The following is a 22,138-nucleotide window of genomic DNA, read 5'->3' on the forward strand; positions in this document are numbered from 1 at the left end:
AGTCAACTTTGTTTTAATAGACCTTGTTTATTCCTACAATTTAGAGGAAAGAATGGGCTCAGTTTTTTGATCAATGGTATAGTTTTGCATTTTTCATGCTCCTTTTTGCAGTTTTTCTCTGGTCACAAGAGAGGAACACTTGAGGGCATCTGATTTGCTCATTACCCACCCACAGGCCTCTTTCCTGACCCCAGTTGGTCTGGCTGGAGGCCCAAGCAGTTCTTTGCATCCCAAATTGGGATCAGTTTTTGAAATGCTGTCAGAGTGGAGGACCTGGGTCCACTAAACTACCCCAGAGACTAACAAGGTCACTAAAAGCAAGTTAGCTATGTCAATCAGCTCAGGCCAGCTATAGCTTCCTTTGTATTCCTGATTCCCCAAGCAAGCACCTTGAACCCCATCACAAAATATCAGGTTCAGGGAAGTCAGTGATTCAAAGCTCAAGGGGTACCAGACATCTAAGTCCTGATGCCAATTCCTTGGGGGAAATCTGGCAGCCTCTGCCATTTAGACAGTTGCTTTCTGAGCTTGCCCAGGGGTAGTTGGGTGGTCTGACTGTGGGAAATGGCTCAGGTGTCATTTCAGAAAGCTTGCACATCAGAAAGACCCCCAACTTGCAGACTTTAGGAAATTTCTTGCTTATGCTTCATTTCCATTTCACTTTGCTTCCTGATCTTGTGTTATAGTCCATTTAGCAAGCAAGCACTTTTCTTTTGGGTCTCTTCCCATATACTCACACACATAAGCATGTACATTTTAATCTATGATTTGCATCATGTTTGCAGAGTGTACTAAGTCAACACCTCTGGATTTGATTTGTCATATGGGTTGCTTTCCAAGATCCAAGGTAGAAACTGTGATTTGGGAAGGCCTCAGACATTGGGCCTCTTAGGGCTGGTCCCCCTCATTGTCTCCAGTGATGAAGAAAAGCTTACAAGTAACACTGCTTGGGTATTGAGACTCCTGCCTACCCCAGCCCTGTCTCTAATCCTGAAATCATTGTGTCTCCTGGAGTTACTCAGCAAAATCATCATTTAGAATCTGTTTAAGTTCACTGCATTGGTGTGAACCAGTAAGTGCTCAACGAGTTTTTATGTAGTTATTGGTTCTTAAAAATGATGTCAAAAAGAGTCTATTGATTTAGTTAGGGCCAGGTTGCCAGATAAAAGTGAATAGTTGTTAAACACATAGCAGCTTGGAAAAAATAGATAAAATAGCAAGGTGCATTAGATTCAGAACAGATCCCAAGAAACAAAAATACTAAAACAAAGAAGAGGAGAGTCCACAGCTTCAATCTCTGGTAGCATCCATCTTACAAAGTCTAGTAACTGTAGACTAGGAAAAGTCTACAGTTATAAGTCTACAGTCTAACTGTATAACACTAGGAAAAGTCCAAAATAGTTGGTTATATTTAAGCTGTTTCCAACATGTAATTAGAATTGCATATTAAATCTGCTTTTCTGTATTACCCACAGAAACTAAAAAAAGAACAGGAAACAAATTCCCAAGGATGAAATCTCCACATTTATTTCTCTTTCATGTGCATAGAAAATGGCAGTGAAGTGTCCTATGAAAGAGGCAGGGAATGGCCATGGTGCTGCTATACCAGACTGGACTTTGTGCTTCAAAAGTACACTACTCGTTTTTAAAAACAAAAGATGTAATTTGTTTTTAATTGCTAACAATTCATTGGATTCCCCATTTGTTTTCTCAGTTGTCAGTCTCTTCAAATCTCTTTTCAAATGACACACTGCATTACAAATGATGGCACTTAACCAATGTGGCATTTCCATATTTACACCAACAAAAGAAATTTACAAGACATAATAGCATACAATCTTGACATTTAGTAATAGCAATAAAACATGAAGGGCATCCATTTTATTTCATTTTCTGTACAAACTATCAGAACATAACTTTATTCACATTAAAAAAATCATTTTTAATTTGATTTGACCTACACATACCCCATCTCCTTTCACCCATTTCTCAAATCTCTCATCACTTCGCCCACACCTTCACCAAACTATGGAATCTACAAGTAATTAGATCTAACACCTAAATTAGAGCTTAGAAAGTTCTCTCTCTCTCAAATGTTTCCTCACTTCCCTGATAATTCCTCAAAAAAGAAAAAAAATAGCTCTTCACTCGTTCCTTCCATTTCACTTTCACATTTCATCAGCAAATCAGCACAACGGAATTTTCATTTCAATCCAAACAAAGGTAGAAAGAAAGAGTTCCTCTACTGAGCATCTTAATGCTACACCCACGAGTCTGGGGACCCTGGGTACTGTTCTGCTCTATAAGAAGGTCGTTTAGTGGAATAGAAGTCTACGTAATTTGTGGTCGATTTCAGTCCATACTGTGTTGAATAATCAGTAGAAGCTGGAAAGTGAACTCGGTCATCAAAATAGGGATCTTCATAGCGATGAGGAGACTGCAAATACAATCTGTATGCATCAAAGTTCTTTCTCTGTGTGTCATCTTGACTGTAATAGAGTTGTTGGTGCTGTTGACAAAATGAAAAAGCAAATAAATCAAAGCAATTTTTGGGAATGCATGTTAAAGAAAAATTAATGTGGGCTTCCTGCTTCATATTTTTAGAGCAATATTCAGTTTTTTTGTGAACTTACAGTTCAAAGTTGTTTCTGGTACACACTGTATGTTTACTAATAGACTTGAAGTATTTTGAATTATAGTTATAGTTGGGCTTGCAGTTTGGTCAAGTCCTGACCTATAACCTCTAAAAACTGATGCCTCAGGAGAGCCCAAGATAGTCCCAGGCTAGCTTCCTCCTCCTTCTCAGAGGCCCAGTTTGTGCCCTGGGGTAGAAAGACCTGTTACCTGGGCTTGTCCAAGGAAAGGGTGGCCTTGATTATTGCTTTGACACAGGGGAACCATTAACATGTGAGGGATTAAGTTGGGGGTTGGATTTTGGGGCTTTGGATAGTTGTACAATTGTAGAACCATCTTTTAAAACAGGTACCTTGGAGATGAAGATGGAGTCCATCCCATACTTTTAGAGAAATACGTAGTCTGGTGAACAACAGTTAACACTTTGGACACCCTGCTGTACTACTAAAAGAATAAGCAATCTCCAGGCACAAGAGCAGTAAAATTAGAAAAGACACACGAGTAAATCCAATTCTAAATGAAAATTCGTCCCCCAGCCAAGGTTAATACATTTGTTTATAAGGAAGCAAGGCGAACCGTAAGTGGGCATCCACACAGGGCACCTGCTCTCACTGCCTTTTGGGGTGTTTTTATCTCTGATCTCATGTCAGTTTCTCCAAAAATGTTTGGAGAAAAACTGTCATGTCTTTCTAATGTCTGTGTTTCCTCTTGATTTTGCCCAAATTCCCCCACTAAGTAAGATCTGACAAATTTACACATCGATTATCAACATTATATTCTGGAACTAAATGTATTCTAACATTAAATGAATTTCAGAACTAAATGCTCTTTGTAATTGAAGAGTTATGATTCTGAGAATATTTCTCCTGACTAAAAAACTACAGTATAAATTACGAGTAACTTGCGAGGTTCCTTTCCTTCCATCTACAAAGAAAAGGTGATGAAATAGAGAGAGGTTTTGGAGAACCCTTATGTGAAAGATGGGGTATGGGCTTGCTTGTGAAACCCCACTTGCTCATGTGTTACTGCAAGGTGAGAGGAGACAGCGGATGACCCAGGCGGACATGGCACCAGGAAGGACAACCCTGAATTTCAGGCCCCCCATGAAAGAAGACTGAATGGTACAGTCTGTGGGAGAGTAGGGTTCCCTCCAGCAGGGGCGAGGCCACTTTCACTTCTGAGACTAAGGGAGACCTGGCCATGGACCCGAGTGATTTCAAACCATGGGAGCCTGAGTGGGAGGGAGTCACGAAGATAGAGAATGAAGAGAACCATGAGATGAGAAAATGGAGTGTGCTTACCAACCCTTCCCCACCCAGAGGACGGAGGAGATTTTAGAGATTAACAGGGAAAATGACAGTGTGGAAAGGAAATTGTTGGACAAAGAATACAAATCAAAGACTTCACAGCAGGTTCCCATCAGTGGCATGGTGGTCTCAGCAGCACCAGTTTGGTTATTTGAGGACATGAGGCTATTGTACAAGTGATTTGCTTAAATCATGATGAGCTTCTGAGGAGTGAAGACCCCAGAGAAAGCTACTCAGCCCCTGCTGTACTGGCCCAGCTCTGGTAGGTCACCGGCGCGGACCCCTTACTGTGTTGATGCCTGCTAATCGGCCTTCTGTAAAAATGGTATTGTAAATTCACCTGTAGCCGTCTATTTTGTTCTCTTGCTGGTGAGGAATAGGAACTGATGTAAATTGGTGAAGGTTTGCTGGAGCCTGAAAGAAAATATTTTATGAAATTAAAACTAGAGCTCATTATTCTGGTCCATCAAGCTGCGTGGGCTCCCTTCACTAGCACTGACGTGGCCTGCCTCCCTGGGGCCAGCAGACTGGGACGGCTTGGACTCCCTGGACCTGGCCTGGCTGCTGCCTACCCAGGGGCTGTTAGGAGCTAATGAACAGGCTGTGTGTGCTTCACTAAAAAGCAATGCCAGTGCACAGCTCAACCCCTGGTCATCCTAGGGACTGGCCACACCTGAAGATCTTCCTCGTGTGACTGTGGCTCTGAACAGCAGCCTTACTCCTTTAGGCTGAGAAATATCCTTTTCCAAAGCTATGAGCTAGAACACTGGGGTCAGAGGGGGAAAGGGAAACATTAGAGCAAGCTCCATGCCTTTAAATCAGCTTTGATTCCAAATCCCAAGTCCTAGAAAGAACAGGCACAGGTGTGTTCTAAGCATTTTGGCCACATGGAGGCATATTGTGTTTGCCATATTACTACTTTTTACTTTTTAAAACGAAAAGAAGCTGGTGATTAGGTGTCTTCAAGAGTCCACAGTAGACTCTTGATGCCGATGATGTCATAGCTTGTTACCCTTCCATTATTGTTAAGGCTAGCAAAGATTTTTACCTGTTTTTTTAATGAGGAAAATGAAACATACTTGAGGCAAATTAGTTTATTGAAGCAAGCAAAGATACAGAAGGGTGTGCATGCTAAGGAGGCAATCTTAAAATAAAGCAGGCTGCTGAAAATCTGAAGTAACAATGCATTTCTGTTTGTGCAGTTTTTTTGCAAAGAGCTTGATGTTGGAAGTGTAGCATATGCAATTTTCTGAGCTATTAATTGCCATAGTAACAACAGTCGATTAGTAAACAGTCCTGTGAAATCACAATTTCAAAGACAACAGCACAACTGAGACTGCTCCCCCAGCAGTTAAGTTGCTATCAGCTTTTATTTCTTTTTAATAAATAGGTCTTTTGAGAAAAGAGTACTTTTTTCTGATAGCTCACACTGCCTTATTTGAAACCTCTAAAGTACTTACAATATGCAAGATAGTTAAGAATGGGTACAATATGAAATCTTGGTAACCCTTTGGGTTGGCATTCTTTCAATCACGTACATGCACAGCTTTCAGAACAGGACACAAAATAGTAATACTAATAACACTATTTTGTTATTCTTAAAAAATAATCACTCTGAGGAGAATCACATTATACATTTTGTTATTCATTCAAACTTCCATTCGCAGGCCAGCCTAGGAGATATGACCCTGTGAAGTGGCACAGAGCTGGGGTTCTCAGGCACTGGGACATACAAGGAGAGACCGCACTTGAGCAGGGGGGCCAGAAATCTTCTCATTTGGATGCAGTGCTCTATACCTCAGCTTATTTAACTTACAACAAGCAGAAATGGCAACAGCCCCCCGACGCAGGAAACGGAGAGACTGGAATGTGGTTTGCTGCTGGGGGACAGTCTCAGTGTAGGCACAGGTGATTTCCCAGGCTGCCGGCTGAGTGCCTGGGAACACACAGCTTTTCAAGATACTCTATCACACACCCAACTGGCATCTTACCAGGGTACAGGCCTTTCTGGGTGGCATCCCCTTGGCTATTGTAATACTGCATAGGTGGCTGGGTCCTATCGTATTCAGAGCGAGGGTCTCTGATTCCTAACAGTGCTGGTGAGGAAGAGGTGCTGCCGACTGAAGGGAGAGGCAAAAGCAGGAGGGAGAGAGAAAGAGGAGAAGAAACAGAAATCAGACTGTCAGTGCCCCTGGAAAATCCTCTCTGGAAAAGCAAAGGTCAGTATTTAGAAGTGCCGTGCAGCTGGTGCTAAAAAGCCAGCTCTGAGCAGCACTGTGAGTTGCACAGCAGCCAGCCCTCAGTAACTGGAAGGCAGCCTGCAGGACTGCCACTGGGAAGCGCTGTCAAAACCTGAGTGCACAGGCTGCCCAGCTGGGAAGGCACAGCACTGAGGTCAGGCAGGGTTCCTAAGAGTGGCCTTGGCCTCGGTGCCTCCATCGGGCCGACAGTGAGCGAGAACGACTAGCCACACCAGTTACATTTCCTGCTGTATGGGCTCAGTTCATCTGCCTGGAAAACACCCATCTGTTATGGTTTATGTATAGCTCTTCAGTAAATAAATAAATGTTTTTTGGGATATTTTGATTTCTAATTGTTTCAAAAATATCTGCATCTTCAAATGTGTTTGCATAAGAGTACCCAGCCCATAAAATTTACAATTCTTTTTATAGTGACTGGCTCTGGTGATCAGGGAAATTGTGTAAAATCAGTAAGCCCAGCTTATCCAGAATCTCATGGTGCTGAGGAGACTGGCTCACAAAAGCCCAGATTTTTTCCCCAGCTTGAGCCAAACACTTTATGGCTACATAGGTCTCCTCTTGGACATTTTTGCGTGAAGGGAAACACTGCATATCTTTTTTCTTCTCATTAAAAAATCATGTTGCTTGCATACAGTTAATTATAAATGAGAGGTCACTCAGTCACCTGATCGACTTGAAAGCAGCAGCACACAGACCCTGCCACCACCAGTGGGTTTGCATGAACCAATGCTTTCAGAGAAAAACTAACATTGAAATTTTTTCCTTAAAATGTCACTTCACTGACACAGCGTTGCTCCATGTTAAACAAGGGTGGGCATCCACGGGCAGTGAGCATTAATGGGCAGTGTCCATGTGCAACTCACCTTGCTTACTTTCTAGAAGATGCTAGGACAGACAGCAGACCCACCTGCCTCCCACAAGTACATTAGCAAGACATCAGAGGTGCCCATCAACAGCTTCCACACTAGTGCTCAGGGGTGGGCAATCAATCCTTAGCGTAACTGGAGAAACTGTGAGTTACATTCTACCTCTGAACAAACCCCACAGAGGTACCTAGGAACTGGATGGGGGCACAGTTACACTGTCCAGTGTGTATAATCAGAATGAGTTCATTGTTTAGTACCTGTCTTTATCTGTCTGAAATTATTCTTTTGCTGTATATATGCCTTTTTTTAATGCAGCCAAGCCTCTTCCCCTTGTGTCCCTGACTCTAAAATAATTCTCAGCATTTTAATAAAAGCAGACAGCCTCAGGTGACACCTGGGAGCTGGGCAAGGATGTCAAACAGCAGGCACAGGTCTCTCTGAAGAGGACAACTCATAATTTAAAACTAAGATATAAATATACACCATACACAGTAGGCACAGATAATTGTTAAAAATTCCTAGTACAAGTGGAGACATCCATCCAGTTCCGTGACAAAAACCACTGGTCACATATTAGTCTTCTTGGACACATATGTACACATGAGCAATAATACTGCCCATAGTAGCACAGTCAAATACAATTGATAATATTTATATGTCAGAATGAGAGATTTACAGTCAAATAAAAAATATTACTTTCCCTGTTTCATTTAGATAAGAATTAAATTTATAGGACTGACTTGACTTGGTAGTAATAGTCTGTTCTTACATGTAAAAAAAATTAGTCTGAATCTCAAAACATTCTGTCTACCCAATTAAACTCAAACAATAAGTAGGTAGCAAATCAAAGGGAATCTCTGTAAACCTACCTGTAGGGCCTGCTCCCATCAGTTGTGGAGGCTGCGGGTCTGGGGCACAGCTGGGGGTGCAGGGTTAACTAGTGAGGAAGGTATAGGAGACCACAGCTCTCCCAGGCTGTGGGCATTAAGGTTCTGTGTAAAGGACCTTGTATGAAAGAGTTTTCACCCAGAAAACTCAAGATCACATTGGAGGAGATTCCAAAGTTACAGCCAGCAGGCAGGCACAGCAACCGTTTTCAGGCACAAACGTGGGGTTCTCAAACTGCGCTCCCATTTCTCCTGCACCTGCACCCCTGGGGCAGTTTGTCAGATGCAACTGCTGGGCCCCATCATAAACCTAGTGAGGCAGAATCTTGGGGGAGGGTTTGGGATGGAGGGCCCTGGAATACTTGTATGCATTGCAGTTGGTGTAAATTTGCATAAGCCTTTAAAATGAAAGGATTCCTAAAGTGAGTTTGTTGCTTACAGTGGCACGTGACTCCCAGAGACTGGAAGAGCAAAGAGTGTTTGAATAAGACAGGCTTAATCAGCTTATGTTCAATCTTATCTGGGTGAGAAACAAAGCCTGTCACACACACATTCTCACCAAAAAAAGCAGAGGAGACCCACTGACCTGACTGAATGATGGGTGACATCTGTTGGTTGGTGGTAGACAAGGAAGGATGTGATTTGAAACGGTCTCGCTCTAACGTTGACACAGGTGTAATAAAATGGTTCTGATTCCACCCATCCTGTGGAGTTAAAGGAGAAAAAGAAACCTCTCAAAATGAATAATGACATTTCATTACAATAAATGATTATGGATGTGTGCTCTGATGAATGCTAATTATGCCAGAGCTATTCTTGTAAGTTACCTTTTTATAAATGCTCCGGAGGTCCCGATATTGCCATAATGTATTCAAGACCTGGGCTGCTGCCTTCACCACTTTCAGAGATCTAGGGAGAGAGAGTGGATGTTAATGACTGCAGGCGGCATAGCCTCAGGCTCCTAAAAGACTCAGGCTGCAAACCAGTGGGTAAGAGGCTGTCTCTCCAAGGACCAGAGGGCACGGAAGCCACTGCTAGAAAATACCACCAAAGAAGCAGGTGCACCTGGGAGTCGGTTAAGTTCAGGGCTGGCCAGGGCTGGTGAGAACCAAAGTGAGGCTCCCATGCAGTCAGATTGGCAGTGAGAAGCTAGGGTTGGCATGAGCCTATGACCTTTAAGTTGAGGGCCTCTTTCAACCCCACGAGACGGACCCCCAGCCACTCCCCTCCATGTCTACCAAGGCGCTGACTTTGCTGGGGCTTTGGGATTAATGCAACCATGACCACACAACCTGAGTGTCTGAGGAGTCTCTTAAGTTAATTTAATATGTCTTCCCCCATTATTAGGCCTTAATAAAACATCTTCATCGCCTTATCTTTTATACTTCTATGTAAACAAATGTACATATATGCTCTAATGTTTGATTTAGAAAATATGGTCAGTTATCACTGCCCTTCTCTGAAGACATGGTGCTGAACCCAAGTGCTCTGTGTAAGCCCTGTTACCCTGAGTTGCTGCATCTTATCCTCCAGCTGCTTCTGTAAACCGGTGGCCTCACCAGAAAGTGAAGAGGAACGTGCAGCTCCTTGCTTCAGCAAAAGCCCTCAGATCCCCACGTTGGGGGTGGAGCAGTGCTCAGGGAGTCAGGCGTAAGGATGGCTGACTCCCTTTCTTCAGAATTCATTTCAACATTGAAAATTGACTTTAAATATGCAACATGGATTCATAATCTAATTTCCTTTTTTACTCCTTATCTTCCCAATTAAACTTTTCTGAATACAGGAAGAGAGGTGAACAGGCAGTTAGCACCGTCTCCGCCCCTTATAACAGGCTATCTGGGCTGCTAATGCTTCTGAGATCTTAAGTGAGGGCAGAGGAAAGGGAAATTCGGGGCTTCGCCCACTCTGTTCCTGGAGGTAGGGCATTTCTGGATTTCTCCACCCCTCCTCCCACCAAGACTCCCTCTTCTCAGTGTTCCTGACAAGTCAAGGGCAGAACCAGGTCAAACCAACCCACTCAAAGCCTTTCTAAATTATATGTTTTCAAAATGGACCACAGAGCAAGGAGATACTTCAAAGAAATGAACAGAAATGAAATTTCAGACACCCATGGTGGACTCACAGGATCTTAATGCCTCCCAGCCACCTCATTCTCAGGGTCCTAACTCTCCTGCTATTGCTCATCTCCCTGTCTTTAAGTGCTAGGCAGCAGGGACAGAGGCAGAGAGGCAGAGCCTGTGCCCGGCTCCAAGGGCTACCTGAAACACTCGACAAAGCAGGAGCATACTAGGTACACACCTAGACACAAACAGCTAGGCTAAGGTATTTTTAGAGACAAATTCTCTGAGCAGAAACCTGACTCCTGAGAAAAGCAAGGGAGTTTCTCTGTTCCCCTTTGCAGCACAACTCCTAGAAAGAGTTATATATTCTCATCCCCAATTTCTCTCACCATATCTTCTTTTAAACCTATGATCTCAATATTATTCTGCTGGAGTCTCAACCCTCGTCCCTACTGGACGGAGCAGGAGCATGTGGCGTGTGCTCACCTTTGAAACACTTCCTTCACTTGGCTTCTGGGATACCATGTGCTCCCGGTTTTCTTCTGAATAATCTGGCTACTTGTTACTGGGCTCATTTGCTGGCTCATCTCCTTGGCCTCTAACTAGGAGGGACATGAGCCCTTGAGCCTCTTCTGTATCTACATCTACTTCCTTATTGCTCTCAGCCACTTCTCTGAACATGCCATTTATACACTGATGCTTCCCAATTTGTATTTCTAGCCAGGACCTCTATGCTGAACTTCTGCATGTTCTCCTGCTGAGCAGACACTCAGGTGGATGTCTGAAAGATACCTGAAATGTAACATGTCCAAAATAAACTCCTGGTCTTTCCAAAAACCTGCTCCTCCTGTAGGCTTCCCTATGTAGCTACGGGGCAATTCGATCCTATAGTATCTTTTGCCAAAGACCTCGGAATCCTCCTTTGACAGCTCCTCTCACAGTGCTCATGTAACCCTTTAGCAAATTCCACTACCCTACCTTTCAACTGTGTCAGAACCGACTACTACTTCACCACCCCAACTGCTGCTGCCACAAGTCTCCAGCTGCGGGGACGGTTCGCCACTAGCCCTTCTCTGCTCAACACTCTCGATGGCTTCCAGTTTTACTCAGAGTAAAAGTCCAAGTCCTTATGCTGACTTTTCTTCCCCCTCCTTTCCCCTTGATTTGCTCTGTTCTGGTCCCACTGGCTTCATCACATGAGACACTCCATCTCAAGGCCCTTCTCTTGTAGTTTTCTCTGCCCGACATGCTCTTCCCTCAGAGACCACGTCACTCCCTCCCTCCCCTCTCCTAGGTCTGTGTTCAAAAACCAGTCTCCCTGAGGCCTCTCTGACAGACCTGTCTAAAGTTGTAATCTCTTCTCTCTACCCTGCCACGCCCTATCACCTTCTCTGATTTTATTATTCACCCCACCGCTCACCACCATCCAACAGGCTAAGTGTGTTTTTCCCTCAGGTGATGCCTCGCCTCGCTTACCCATGGAACACAGGCTGGCTGAAGGCAGAGGCTGCTGTGTGCCCTGCTCACTGCTACAGCTCACAGCGGGTAGGCAACACGCACTTGGGCAATGCATGATAAGGGAAGCTAAGTGTATGTTCAGATAACTCGATTTGATGTTGGACTTTCTGAATGTCTTTGGGAAAAAAAAAGAGTTGATTTGGTGACAATTTTTTTTTTACTATACAAAGTTTTGGCACTGGTTTGGGATTTCTCCAGCTTCTTTGTCTGCTTTTCACAAATGAAGGCTATAACAAAATTTTAAGAGCACAAAAAGTGATTATGGTACCTCTCCAGGGGAGAGGACTTGGAGGGGGAGCTAATGGACTGAATCTTAGCTTTATCTGTAATGTTTCATTTTCCTTTAAAATAAAAATCAGAGTGTGTGTTTTTATTATTAACGAAATAAAAATATACATAAGTAAAGGACTGAAAAGAAATATGGTTAATGTTGATAGGTGTAGTTTCTGGAGGAAGAATAAATTCTGTAACATAAGTCTTATATTTTAAAAAATCCCTTCAAAAGTATAAACTAAATGACAAGACAGAGTAAGTTCTAGAATTAACTGTACTCAGCCAATTAATAATTATTTACTGAGCACCTGTTAGGGGCCAGGCTTTGTTCTAGATGCACAGGATGCAGCAGTGAACAAAAAGACAAAGTCCCTGCTACTGAGGGAGTCAGAAGCCAGAGAAAGCCACAATACCTTACAGGGGGAAAGCGGTGCTGTGAAGACCAGAGCGGGGGTGGGGTGCAGAGTAGGGAGGAAGGGGCCCTTTTACTAGGACTGTATGGCTGCTGTCCCAGTGTGTTGTATAGGCATCAAACAGCCTTACTTTCCACTTCCTCCGAAGGAACCTCTGAGTTGATACTAAGACAAATTCAGAATTATGCTAGAGCTCCAGGACAAACATCTTCTATTTTTGCCACTGATTCTCTGATGCCTGGGCTTTTCCTGCTTCATCAATTAGGTATCACCCAGAAGCAAAGTTAAACGCAGGATGCAAATCCAGGGCACATCCTGAGGCCACGCAGCAGGCTCTGCTGCAGAGGGGTGATTTTAGTATTTTCTGGGCAGCTGCAGAGGAATCAACCCCTCTACAGAGGACTGAAGATATTCTCATAGAACAGGCCTAGAGCCAGAGCCAAGGGTGCAAGGGAAACAGGGCTCCTGGATTTTTCTTAGCATGGCATTTCTGATTCTTCCAGGGTTGGCACAACCAAATGTGACTTTGGAGACAAAAATGAATGTAGAAGCCCTGGCTGGTATAGCACAGTGGATTGAGCATGGGCCTGTGAACCAAAAGACTGTGGTAAAATTCCCAGTCAGGGCACATGCATGGGTGGCAAGCCAGTTCCTGGCAGGGGACACATGAGAGGCAACCATACACTGATATTTCTCTCCCTCTCTCCTTCCCTTCTCCTCTAAAGATAAATGAATAAAATCTTAAAAAAATGAATGTAGAGGTGTTATAATAAAGTAAAAACCAGAAAAAGGGCCATATGACCGTGAATGCCTGTCCCAGCAAATCCACTGGAAATGGTTAGCTTGTTGGCATATTAAAAAATGCAGAAATATATCCTTTCTGATAGGAAACATATCACTGACAACGGCCCTTCTCACAGGCCCATCCCAGGAATTAGAGGCTTGTGATCTCATCTCCTTGCAGCAGACTTGCCTGTCTCCTCTGCCCTTGGTTATGTTCACCAGCTTTTCTATGCCCCCAGAGTCAGCCAGGGCTTTGGCGTTCTCCATGTTTTTGCTGGTGACCTCATGCAGAGCACAGCAGATGGCCGCCATGGTCTCATCAGACAGCACGCTGGGGCCGGTACCTCCGGGGAGCCGGTTCACCAGGTCTCGCATGGCGTATTTACCTGCCGAATGCAAAAGATTTCATTCCACTTTCAGAAGGTTTTTGTTATTGTTCTTGAAGGACTGTGATTGTGTAGTCTCTTAATAACAAAACCTCAAAAGAGAACATAACAGGGAAAGAAACTATGGCAGAGAATAAAATGAGAACTATTAACTGTAAGGGGAAAGGTAACATTTATTGCAATGTCACTTGAAGAAGTGACTGGTTTATAAAACATTACTGTAAATAGCTGAAATAAAATGTAAATCAGTGTATAAAGTCAAGTTGCTTTAGTTCAACTATTTTCTTTCTTTTATTACAGAAAGAAATAAATTATGATAGTAAATTTAATTCTTGATTCAATGCTTATGCATCAAAAATACCTCAGTTTCCTTTTATAGCTCTTGAAAACTTTTTGTTGAATAAGATTTAAAGCTGGACAAAGTAAGACACTAAATAATACTTATTATTAAATCTTTCTTGATCTTACCATTTGAACTATGCAGTTACACATTTTTATTGAGAGTGTATATCAGCTGTTCTGACATCAGTAGTGATGACAAAATGTTAGTGTCTTTTAAAGAAGACATAAGTAAAATTTTGGTATTATAATTGTGGATATATTGCTTTCCAAGAATAATTCAGTAATAATAATAATTAAGAAAATACTAATAAACTTCTTGATAGGACAGGCTGGGAATCGGCTAGCTACTTAAGTATTTCTTTAAGAAATTGATAATTTCTCTCACTCCTCTCTAAAAAGGGATTATCTCTTGCTTTTTCAATTTCAATTAGCAAGTGACAAACTGGAATAATTGCACTACAAATGAAAGAAATTAACTACAGCCCAAGTAAATACTTTTTTAGTTTTTTTCTCTCCTCAGCTAATACATGGGCTTTTATTAAAGACCCATCTATACACACTGGTGAGGAGTAGAAGACAGGCCCTGACTGCACACTGCATAAGTCACAGTGTGTCAAAGGGAAGGCCAGTTTCCTTCCAGTGCACACTGGTATGAAGAGTGGAAAAACTGCCCTGACGCTGTAAGCCAGAAGATAAATGTGGTTTTTAAGGACAGATGGTAAGTTAGCACTGGTGATATCGAATACTCACAAAGGCCCAAAAGGCCCATGATGTGTAATTTGTCATTTTGCTAAGGTATAACTTTCAGTTGTACTCCTGACTCATGGAATAAGGCAGCTCACCCGGCCGGTGAGTGAACCCAGTGACTCCCTCAGAGCCTGTAGCTCCAGACAGCTCGGTTGGGTGGAATATGTAGTAACTTTTGTAAAGTGACAAAACTTTACTTGTGAAAAATGGCTCTGAAGAGAAAGTCCATTGCTAGTGCTGGTAGTGGACGTGAGGAGAGTCAAGGGGTCAGCGACGTGGATGAGTCACGTTCTGATTCCAGGAGGGGATCCAACCTCTTAGGAAGGAAAGAATCTTTACAGAGAAACTAGAAAAAGTAATTCATTTAACCGGGCAAGAGTGCTCTAGGTGGGTAAAAAAATACTCGACAGTGGAGAGGGAAAAATCTTGTGAAGGTTTAAAGGGAGTTGGGATGTTCAGAGACAACTCAGGGATGCACCGACAGAAGGCTGACACTCCGCTGTCCACTTTCCCCACAGATTTGGGGCCCGAGCACTGGCCCTGCACCTTCTGCTCTCCTGTGTCTCCTCCCTTAAGATTTATGTTGTCAATCCTTTATTTTTTACCATTAAGAACTCTCAAACTACCTGTGCTCTTTTATAAGAAATTCTAATAAAGATTTAATAAAAATAACTTAAAAATATTCTTTTAGGGACCTGAAGAATTTCTTCCAAGGAAGTGTGGGGACTGAGAGTCTGACACATCTACTGGAATCACGCATGCACTGGACTGTATGAACAGGGCAGAAAAGCTCCTTTCCTCTCCATGGGGGATGATTTGACTCAAAGAAATGGTGTGTTTAGGTTAACCCAGGGGATAATTTAAAATAGCAGGTGTGCCAGGCCCTATGTGAGGGGCTTTTCTATAAGTTGCCAGTGAATCCTCACAGCAACTCTTTAAGAAAAACATTACTGCTCTATTGTCTCTTTCCCTCTCCTGCTATCTTCATTTTTGGCTTCCTCCCTCTCTAATGACAGGTATATTTTAATGAGTTTAATATGCATATATTCACTAATTCACACAAGGTCTTATGAAATTTCCCCTCCCTCTTCCCTGACCTGCCACAGCTGTGGGGCTGGCTGGGAACTTGGCAGTTGGTAAGTAGCTGCCTCACCCACTCATTTCCTTTACACAGCACACCCGTGGAAGGATGAGGACAGCAGGCTTCGTCAGCTCCCTTCCACAAAGGGGCTGAGGAAGTTTTCTACTTAGATGAAGGAACTGAGCCCACTGGGCTCAATACAGGACCATGCCCCCCCCTCCGCCTCCCCACAGGTTCCACAACCAGTGAGCAGCAGATCCAAGATTTAACCTGAGGTGTTCTGGACCATCTCTGGTCTTTTCCTCACTCCGTACTCTCTGCTCGAAATGTGGTAATGCTCTGGAGGCAAGCAAGCTAAGCCTCCCAGGGTGTAAAACTTGAAGAGGCGCCTGTTCTCATGTTCATGCAAGTGCCAACCCTATGTCTGGGTGGACCCCAGGGTAAATGCCTCCTAAAATTGTGTATCCTGTGTGCCTCACTTGCCCAACCCTAGTCCCAACCCTGCCCTCGGACAGAAATGGCCTTGGGACAGTGAGTCTACTCTGCCTAGGGTTGAGCAATTACACAGACCTGAGAGGGAGAAGCTACAAACCTTTTGTGTGATTTCTTTTTCTTTAAATTCAGAACATTGTAGTGTTAGAAGTATCAGTCTCAAGAGTCAGAAATCAAATAAAAAAATTTTTTTTTCTCTAGAAATGAATCTCTCTTACGAAACGGAGACTTCAAATCTATTAAGTAGTGTTGTAACGCTTAAATGAAATTGCTAACTTTTCTGAAAATGTACCTTCCTTAATCAAGATTTAATTAATAATCTGCCTTTTGATGAAAAGGACTAGTCATAAAGAACAGACAGCAGAGGCACCTAAATACGCAAAGAAAACAGGACCTGGACTCAGTTGGGAATAATTTTAAATGTCATATTTTTATAAATCAAAAGAAGAGTTTTATAAATGTAGTTAGTCTTATTCTCTCCTTATAGCTCACCTGGTCACCAGAACATACCTATGAGCTCCTTGTTGCGAACGTCTAGTGCCATATTCCTCAAGGCAGTTGCCACAGAAGAAACCACTCTATCATTATCCATTCTCAGAAGTTCTACAAGGATGGGGAGCCCTTTTTCTTTGCGGACGGCTGCCCGGATGTACGCTGCAAACTAGTGAGCAAAGAGCAAAATGAGACAATAAGTAACACAGAACAGAGTTCGACTTTCAGATGTTAATGTTGCCTAAAAATGATGTCTCCAAAAGATGGACTAATAGAATAAACGTTTTCTTTCCAGTTGCAGATTAAATCTGTGGTGTCAGTAAAGAGAAAAATCATAGTTTGGGATAAAGATATGCTAGGATGACTGGTTAAACAAAAAATCCCAAAGCCTGAAAATCTCAAACCACCATCTGCCAGATATTTTTGTGCAGAAAATAGAAGACAGTGACTACTTTCTACCTAAAACACATTAACACAATTAAGGAATAATCTTGTGTCTTTGCAGTTGGACCCACACCAGGTCCAGAGGCTATAAATAGGATGGCGGTAACCGATCAGCGAACATTAAAAGGGAACCTGTCTCCATCAAGTCGTTCTTTTCCAACTTCTCTGCAACAATATTTACAGTTCAAAACCTTTCAAAGATATTCCTTGGAAATATCCCTTGCCCCAGAAGAAAATGAATTCTCCAGAAACCCTGAGAAACATAATTCATGCACACTGGTGAAAAAGTAAGTATATTTCTGTGTAAAAATGCTCTCTCATTCAAGATTAGTTAGCTGCTTCTGCTGCTTTTTTAAATCTGTAGTTAAGAAAGTCTTTTGTGATTATGAGGCAAGTCTGTACAATGAGTCAGTGTGTGTACTGTACGAACTGGAAATGAATGCTAAGTCATCGGGGAAGCACCAACAGAATCAGAAAAAAGGTAACATTTGAAAATGGGTCTTTAATCTTACTTTGAGCTTTCACTGACATTTTTACCAAGGTAAATTGTCTTTCGAAATTTAGGATAATTAAAAAATGTTGCTCATTAAACATCTAATCCTTACCTGCTGTGGTCAAGACATGAGGACAAAGATCTACTAGACCTCGGTATTATTTTGAACATTAAAATATGTGATTTACCACTTAGATTCTTGAATACCGAAAGAATAGATTATTTTAATAATACAAATAAGAGGAAAAGATGCATTTCAAAGATACCATTAATATTCTTCAGATGAAAAAAATACTCCTGTTTGCCAAATCAAATAAAATCTACAGGGGAAACAGAATATATGACTGCTGTAAGGCAGGCAACTGTATCACCTTCTCTCTCCCGGAAACCCACAGTGCCCCACTTCCAGAGCACGGCGGCTGCCGGTGATCCCCAGACCGCTTCTGACTGGACCACATTTGTGGCTGTGATTATCTTGTTTTCTTAACAAGGGTCTGATATTTTGATTTATTATTTTAGATATTGTTCATATTGTGAATGACCTTACCATCTCATTTTCATTCACTGGGTGATCCTGGAAATGAAATTCTAGATAACTCAAATCACATCTCTTTTAACTATTGTCTTTTTTATTATCATCAAAGGATCCTCAAATCATAACCTGGAGGTGAACACTGAGTCATCAGCAGAAATATTACGAATACTTATAATATGCTCACTTATATTATGAGAACTAATGTGCTGGGCACTGTCCCAGGTTCTGGTGAGGAGTGACGTTCTAGGAGCTGGCTGCATTTCTGCCACTGTCCCACATTTATTATCTCCTTAATCCTCATAACCACATCATGATGTAGGTATTATTTCCATTTTGCAGAGTAAGAAACTAAGTACAGAGATATCCAAGGCCCTAGCCAGTAAGTGGAGGGGCCAGGATTCAAAGCCAAGGGTTCTGACTCCAGAGACAGCACTTACATGCTAAGCTATTAGCACTTTAATTAAAAAGAACAATAACAAAATGACCACACTGGCTTAGCACTAGGCCATAACTGTCTGTATATATCCATTAACAGCAGCTGGCTGCATGAAATAAACCATGGCCAGGCTTAGCAATGTTTTTTGCTCTCATGGATAGCACAGTGGCCAAAAGATTGTCATTTTGGATAGTGGTGGAGGAGGCAGCCAAAAACAAGCGTTATAATAATTCTACTAAAATACACCTGTCAGGAAATTTCTAGAGGTTGAAATCTTTCAGACAAAGATTGTCTGGGAAGTTGCTAGATGACATTTAAGTTTTGAGAATATGCTTAAAATGGTAACAGTAGGATACCACCTTCAATTTTCATCAAGAAGTCACACACCTACAAGGGAATGTGGAAACTTGTACCATGCGTATGTTCCGTAAGCATCTGAGAGGAGCAGTGAGTGAACCCTCTCCTTCCCTACATCACTGCCCAACCCAAGCTCCAATTCAGGCCCTTGGCATCTCTCACCTGGCTTCTCAGGGAAATCCTAGCCTCTACTTTCCTCTTCTTTGAATTCACCTTCTGCACTGCCATATCCAATAGGGTCCAACACCAGCTTGTGTCACTTGTTTGCTTAAACCCTTTCAGTGATGCCTCTGGTCTGTACTGTAGGTCAGGTCTCAACTCCTGAAGCTTGGCCATCAGACCAGCTCATGATGCCTGGCTCCAATAAGGGCTGCCTCTTGCCCTGCCCTCAAATGATCCAGCAGTCAGCCTGTAGTCTGTCCCCACATTAAGGCTTTCCTTCTCTTGTCCCTTTACCTGAACCCTTCCCTCTATATCCCCAACCTCAGACTGTCTTTTGGCTTAATTCTGCTTGTTCTTAAATAGTCCATTTGGGCAGCACCACCCCTCCAGGAAACCTTGCCTACCTCTTGGCTCTCCCCTTTCCTTGCCTTTCTCTCACATGCTGGGCGGGAATAGACGTGTCCTCTCTTAAGACCCCACAGCACACACACCCTGTGTGTCTGCACTGTGATGACTTGAGCTATCTGTTTTTCTCACTACGTTTCAGGTGCTCACAGCGAGGGCTATGTCACATTCACCTCCGGATCCCCTGAGCCAACTACTATCTCCCCCTTTCCACTCCAAACATCCAAGTTTCTTTCACCACCACTGCTGGTGTGAATGCACAGATGGATTGAAGTGTGGACAAGTGGAAGGCAGCCTACCTTCCAGTTTCCAGCAGAGAGGTTCTGGAGAGATCCGGCAGAGCCTTCCAAGGTGGCCGGGTTAGAACTTTCTGCCAGAAGAGTCAGATATGGTTTTACCACTGACGGATGCCACAGCATCTCAACCCCTTTGGGGGACTTTGACAGCCCCGGGATAGGACCAACTCCATCCCACTGAAAGGCAAAGAGCACACATTAAATGGAAGCAAATGAACACAATCTCCAACATCCAAAAACACCCCTCTATGGTGGACTCAGCTGTAGCTATGTAGAAAAGTTGTATCATGAGAATTGTTCTTCTCTCCCAAATATGTGATTTCTTACTCCCAGAAGAATGAAACTTAAGTTTCATGTCAAGTAAAATACTAACTTGATCCTCTTGTGGTGTTTTCTTTTTCTTTTTCTTCTTCTTCCCCCAGCAGCTTGGCTCTGAATCTTTGCTGGGAGACTCTTTTCCTAGTAAGTCATCCAATTCGTTCAGCCCCAGCAGCCGGGCCTGAGGGACCTCCAGTTCCAGCCGATAGGACAGGTTCCTCAGGGTGCACACGCAGTTCTCCACGGTCTGAAACCCAACACAGCGTATAATTAAAACCATTGTAGCACATTCACGCAAAATGCTTCTGTACTGAATGCCAGTAAGACTAAATAAATGTAGAATATAAAAAAATTGCTTCTTCTTATGGAAACCTGAAACAATCTAAAAAAATTTATGACCCTAGAAATTTTATGGAATACCCGAATGAGAGAGTGCAGAGCCACTCTCAGTATGTCGAGGATCTGATCTTATGCTAACTAAAATGTGCAAGGCCCTGGAAGAAAAAATGCCCACTGCTTCTGCCTCAGGACAGCTGCAGTGGCAGAAATGCAGCCAGCTGCTAGAACCTCACTCCTCACCAGAAATCTTTGCCATGAGAACAGGATCAACACCGCCCCCTTTCACCCTGGGGACTGTCCACCCCTCAAATCCCACCTTTTGTCTCCTTCTTCCATCTCCCAATTCTCCCCTCCCTCTGTGGAAAGTTCCATGATCTCTTTTCTCTGCTGACATGTTGCCTTCTGGACATGGTCTTTTGCTCCTAAAAGTCTATTTCATACCTCTAATTGGGAAGCAAAATGTCACTTCACTAAGAACATCTAAAGTCATGTTCAACTTTTGCTCAGCAGCTCCTTTCAGCTTGCTTACTCCTCTCAATTGCATTTGAAGTTCTTTTGGTCCAATAAGGCGCAAATAAAAACATGGGTGCCACCCTGAACTCCTCCCTGTCTTTTCTCAGAGCCTGCCACTCATCATTCTTCTTTCTCTCTCAGACCCCTGTTACGACCCAAGGACTTCTTATGGCCTCTCTGGTCCAGCCCATGGTGAACACCGAGTACCCTGCCCACCCTGAGCTCCTGATACTGTTTAGTTCCTCCTTCCTAAGGCCCTCCTCTGTGGATAACCCTGGATGGCTGCCACGGCTAAAAACTCAGGAGTAGATTGCCCCTCTGTCCAAGGCAGGGACTGGGACAGAGAAAAGAGGAGGGGAGAAGGAGCTCAGGCTGGTAACAGATCAGCACGACAACAGAAGGAGGGGAAGGGCTGAAGCTGGGAATGTAAAAAAAAGGCATTTAAAGCTGGTGCTGGGGTCAGGGCTGTGGACTGTCAGGGATTTCGGTGGCTGGACTAGGAACTCTTACCCACTAGATATGCAAATACAGATGGATCTGATTCTGACGGGAGGAAATACAGAACTGGAAAGAACAGCAGTAGGGTCAACCACCTCGACAAGGGGTCCAGGAGAGCCACAGAGAAAGTCAGGACCCTGCCGCCCTGTAGGTCAGACTCACTCAGTTTTCATGGTTCTAAGCTATTTTCTTAAGTTGTCATGTCCCTGTGAACTTGTAATTTTTAGAGAGATAGTCCCTTTAATCTGGGGTGTAGCCTAATGAGGGGGGAGAGGCTCAAGAGTTCCAGAAAAAATCAATGGTATGCAAATAGTGGTGATACGAAGCTGCTGTCATTTGTCATTGTGCCTCCCTCACACAGCCAGGCAGGCACTGACCTTGCTGTCATAATCGGATGTGTTCACACATGTGTGGATCACGTACAGCAGCGAGTCCACCAACCCTTCGCAGGATCGCATTTGTTTCCGGGCTTCCTCCCCTGCGGAGCTGAGGTTCCTAAATGGGCAGAGACATGTGGGAGCTGTTGAGATCAACAATTCACTTGCTAGCCACCTTAATGATCTGAGAAAAAAGACAAGACGGCAGCCGTGCAGGTCTGCTTGGAGCAAGCATTCAGGGGGCTTACAGTACAACATCCAGAGAGCTCACAAGAGCTGACGCCCCATTCTGCACACAAACAGAATGCAGCAGGAGCAGTTCAGCTTTGTATCTCTTCCGTGACATGCCACTTTCCAGCTTCCTAAAAGAATGATTTTTGGGCCCATCCTCCTCAGTTTCCTCATGTGTAGAGTGCAGAATAA

At 43.3% G+C, this 22,138-nt stretch overlaps 1 protein-coding gene across 11 annotated transcripts in view; it reads right to left on the reverse strand.

Moving 5' to 3' along the window:
* Positions 1 to 1,504: 1,504 nt before the first annotated feature.
* The window catches only part of PKP4 (plakophilin 4), a 245,663-nt gene continuing 225,029 nt past the window's right edge, over positions 1,505 to 22,138 (reverse strand). For 8 of the 11 annotated variants that reach the window (XM_037044659.1, XM_037044660.1, XM_037044658.1 and 5 more), the window contains 10 exons: positions 21,716 to 21,833; positions 20,044 to 20,235; positions 19,674 to 19,847; positions 16,561 to 16,711; positions 13,193 to 13,388; positions 8,783 to 8,864; positions 8,542 to 8,659; positions 5,933 to 6,061; positions 4,282 to 4,355; positions 1,505 to 2,509 (listed from right to left, as the gene is read on the reverse strand). In XM_037044659.1, the coding sequence (XP_036900554.1) occupies positions 2,261 to 2,509; positions 4,282 to 4,355; positions 5,933 to 6,061; positions 8,542 to 8,659; positions 8,783 to 8,864; positions 13,193 to 13,388; positions 16,561 to 16,711; positions 19,674 to 19,847; positions 20,044 to 20,235; positions 21,716 to 21,833 (1,483 nt within the window). In that variant the 3' untranslated portion in view covers positions 1,505 to 2,260. The remainder of the gene's footprint in view (positions 2,510 to 4,281; positions 4,356 to 5,932; positions 6,062 to 8,541; positions 8,660 to 8,782; positions 8,865 to 13,192; positions 13,389 to 16,560; positions 16,712 to 19,673; positions 19,848 to 20,043; positions 20,236 to 21,715; positions 21,834 to 22,138) is intronic. The other 3 variants (XM_037044665.1, XM_037044661.1, XM_037044662.1) reach the window with 2 other exon arrangements.

Source organism: Sturnira hondurensis, unplaced genomic scaffold (assembly GCF_014824575.4).
Source record: "Sturnira hondurensis isolate 20B ecotype Veracruz unplaced genomic scaffold, ASM1482457v3 Scaffold0004136, whole genome shotgun sequence".
NCBI classification, from domain to species: Eukaryota; Metazoa; Chordata; class Mammalia; order Chiroptera; family Phyllostomidae; genus Sturnira; species Sturnira hondurensis.